Source organism: Triticum dicoccoides, chromosome 6B (assembly GCF_002162155.2).
Source record: "Triticum dicoccoides isolate Atlit2015 ecotype Zavitan chromosome 6B, WEW_v2.0, whole genome shotgun sequence".
In the NCBI taxonomy this organism is placed as follows: Eukaryota; Viridiplantae; Streptophyta; class Magnoliopsida; order Poales; family Poaceae; genus Triticum; species Triticum dicoccoides.
In genome coordinates, this window is record NC_041391.1 from 107,559,498 (window position 1) to 107,562,932 (window position 3,435).

Consider the following 3,435-nt stretch of genomic DNA (forward strand, 5'->3'; position numbering starts at 1 on the left):
TCCTCCTCCTGGTGCTGCCGTCGTAGCTCCTGCTCCTGCTCCTGCTCCTCCTCTTGCTCCTGCTGCTGCTGCTGCTGCTCCTCCTCCTCCTCCTGGTGCTGCCGTCGTAGCTCCTGCTCCTGCTCCTGCTCCTCCTCCTCCTCCTCCTCCTCCCACTTCGATCAAGGCCCTCGTCCCTCCTTTCACGGCCACGCCTCTCGGCATCCCTTCCTGAATAGCTTGAGCGATGGTAATCATGGTCTGTGTTATTACCGATTTGCCTACCATGGTCTGTAACATTGTACCAGTGACGATCACGGTCTGAACGGCTCCTATCAGTGTCATGATTATGCTCACGACGTTGACTTTGGTGTTTCCTCAGTGAAGATTTTGCATGACCAATGTCATGACTCCTTCCAATATCTCGTACTGAATGAGGACACTGCGCAGTAGCATCTGAAACTTGAGTTATCCTTGACCGTCTTGTTGGGAGCCTCATCTTCTCAAGAGCATACTTGATCTGTCTCAAAATCGAGGGAGGCACTAGCGGAAGAGGAGTATTGAAGTAGGACTGTAAAGAAACAATAAATGGCAGGAAAATTATTTTCCCAAACATGTGAATGGTATTTCTTAACCGAAGTTACTAGAATATATAATGGTGCTAAAAGAAATACTACATGATAAGCATATAACTCGTCAAGAAATATAGAATGATAACTGTGTATCTTTTTTAAGTTAATTTGCTCTGTTGTGTTTACCATACTGGCGTCTAAGCTTGGGCTGAGTTGTTCTCAGTTACTAGCATTCAGACATGAAGACAAACTGTGACGATAACTTTTTTTGGAATAATTTGTTTGCCCAGTCAGAACACTAGTCAAATGACTGCTAGTGTTTCGTGCCAAGTGAGGCAGGCATCATTGTTGTGCCAGCTAGACCCTAAGAATTGAAGGACACACCCACCAAAGAGTTCACCAACTGCTTGACTCAACCTACAAAGTAGCAACTCAATCTGGTTTACTAATCTTCTGATAGATTGCATGGGCAATAAAATCTCTAAACTATTGACATGTTAATCCATTAGTGCAAAATATCACAGAATCCTGACTAGGAATGAATGTGGGAGGCAACCAGTCTAGAGCTGTTTACTTCAACTTGCGCATCCTAAAAGCTTAAACAAAGTTCAAGAGCTTCCAGTTATAAGATACTTATTACACACTGGGCATCGTTTTTTTATATGGGAATGCACTTGATTCTCTGAGCAGAATATACTCATAGAACATTTCCAGAGCATAAGACACAGATGGAAAGGGAAATATTAGCATCTCAAAAGCACACATCTTTTGTATGCAACAAATCATTCAACCAATTGAAAATATGAAACACTACTGGTAGAAGTGAAAAGAACATTCAAGCAACATATCATGACAAATCATATGCAAAGTGATTACTGGGGAAGAGATGATGTCTCCTCTTAAAGCAACCCCACAATTGAAATTTCAACTCAGTATGCCAAATCAACAGGTGAGGTTCAACAAACAGTACTTGCATTTAGGTTCAAAAAATAGTACGCAATAAGCATATGTTGTTGGGTAACTATAGAAAACTGTAATAGCAGTTTTACTGTACAGTTATCCAAATGGAAGAACTGGGGCCATAATTTAATAGATATACCTGACCAAGAAGGAGATCACGAACATAAGAACCCATAGTTGTCCTTTCTCCATTGGATCCAGGGGAAAACACCTGAAAGAGAACACATATTATGCAGAGGTGAGCTATGGTACATTTTAAAAACTGCAAAAGGATCAACCATTTTATCACAAAGAATCATAAATATTAAGGATATGCACAACAAACTATTAACATAGATTGATCCATATGGCTAAGCATTACTTTCATACATGTACTTATAGTAATGTTCTAAATAAACAACAAGTGCAAAATAATATCTAGTACAGGAATGCAAGATTTCAGAGTACTATCGTTGTGGCCTTTCTAATTACACACTTTCATCAGCATCCATGATGGAAGACAATGGAAAAGCCATATTTTTTATCGGCTTCGCAATATCTTCTATCTACTAACTAGAGACAGCATACAAGCTCCCACGTTAATCCTGGAGGTTCTAATATTCATGCAACCGATTAACGTCTAATTCATATACTGTAGTTAAATGCAAACTCCCCATTTCCTATCATCGTCTAAAAAAAAGACATCTCTAAACATTGTCTCCACTCCAATTATATCACTGAGTTTGGAAATTACTTCAATGTAGCTTGTCCTCTTGGTGCTTAATTTATGGTCATACAAATGCAAATGAGGAAGTGGCTGACACAGTAAAAACAATACCTCAGGATCTTCAATGTAGGGCTTGTACCACCCCCATAAGGTCCCTGGTTCCGCAACGTAACGCAGGTACAGAAATCCGATCTGGAGTAGAAATAGCTATTATTACCTGGGAGCTAAAATTAAACATAACCAAAGCATTCTTGGTTTTGCACAAGCTAGTGTCACTCATAAACGTGAATGATGCTTCGTGTCTATCATGCAAACCTTATTATATATTCAATCCCCATAGTGTTCAGACACAACTAAATTACACATTAGAAAATTTCTATACATTCAACAACTTCCACCACCTATATTGCAGATCGTAAACAGCAGAAAAGCAAGAAAAATTCTTACTTACAGCTCTTATATAAGGGCAGTCCGGGTGCTTGAGCAGATCGTTTATCTGGACCGCAGTAAGATTCATGGTAAACAGTTTGTATAGGAGGCAGAAGGCACAGGAGGGGCCGCCTTCTTCGCCTTCTTCGTCGGTCATCCATGGTTTGACATGGTCGACCTGGTTGTAAATATCGTCGATCGCAATTTTGTGGGTATCGATATTATAGGTCATCTTGTAGAAGGCCGAATCGACAATTTTTAAGCACAGCTGCTTCTCTATCAGCATCTGATAGGGCCGTCCGGACGACTGTATCGCCATTTCTCCCGACCCCTGCGAACCAACGCCCGATTATACTACGCGGCAGGGGCTGTAGGGCTACATGATTATCTCTAAGATTAGGTTTTCGATGCCGTCAAGATCCAGAAGGTTACCTGTGGGCTCGCCAGGGAGGCCACGGCGGTGGCGGCGGCGGCGGCGGCGCGGTGGAGCGGGTGGAGGGGAAGCTTGTGCTGGCTACGGCCTGGGTTTCGTGGGCAGCGCCCGTTTCTCAAGTCTCAACCCTTCCTTTGCTGGATCCATGGGTCAAGGGCCGGTCCTGTCGCTCGCACGGGAGCTTCCTGGGCCGAGAGCCCCGGTTCAGTCAACTGGCTCCGCTAAAGCACCTTGTGGGCTGGCCCAGGAACACGCAGGGGATTTGTAGCGCGAAAAACCTCCAAAAATATTGGCTCCGCTGAGGATTCGAGCTCGCACCAATGACTCATAGCCGTGCTATTTCTTGCACATACATT

At 43.1% G+C, this 3,435-nt stretch overlaps 1 protein-coding gene across 1 annotated transcript in view; it reads right to left on the reverse strand.

The window, feature by feature from the left end:
* Positions 1-3,161, reverse strand: part of LOC119320861 (pre-mRNA splicing factor SR-like 1) — a 4,787-nt gene extending 1,626 nt beyond the window's left edge. The window contains exons 1-5 of the mRNA XM_037594782.1: positions 3,079-3,161; positions 2,669-2,977; positions 2,329-2,409; positions 1,651-1,722; positions 58-550 (exon numbers count right to left, since the gene is read on the reverse strand). Coding sequence (XP_037450679.1) covers positions 58-550; positions 1,651-1,722; positions 2,329-2,409; positions 2,669-2,965 — 943 coding nt within the window. The 5' untranslated portion in view covers positions 2,966-2,977; positions 3,079-3,161. The remainder of the gene's footprint in view (positions 1-57; positions 551-1,650; positions 1,723-2,328; positions 2,410-2,668; positions 2,978-3,078) is intronic.
* Between the last annotated feature and the right edge of the window lie 274 nt (positions 3,162-3,435).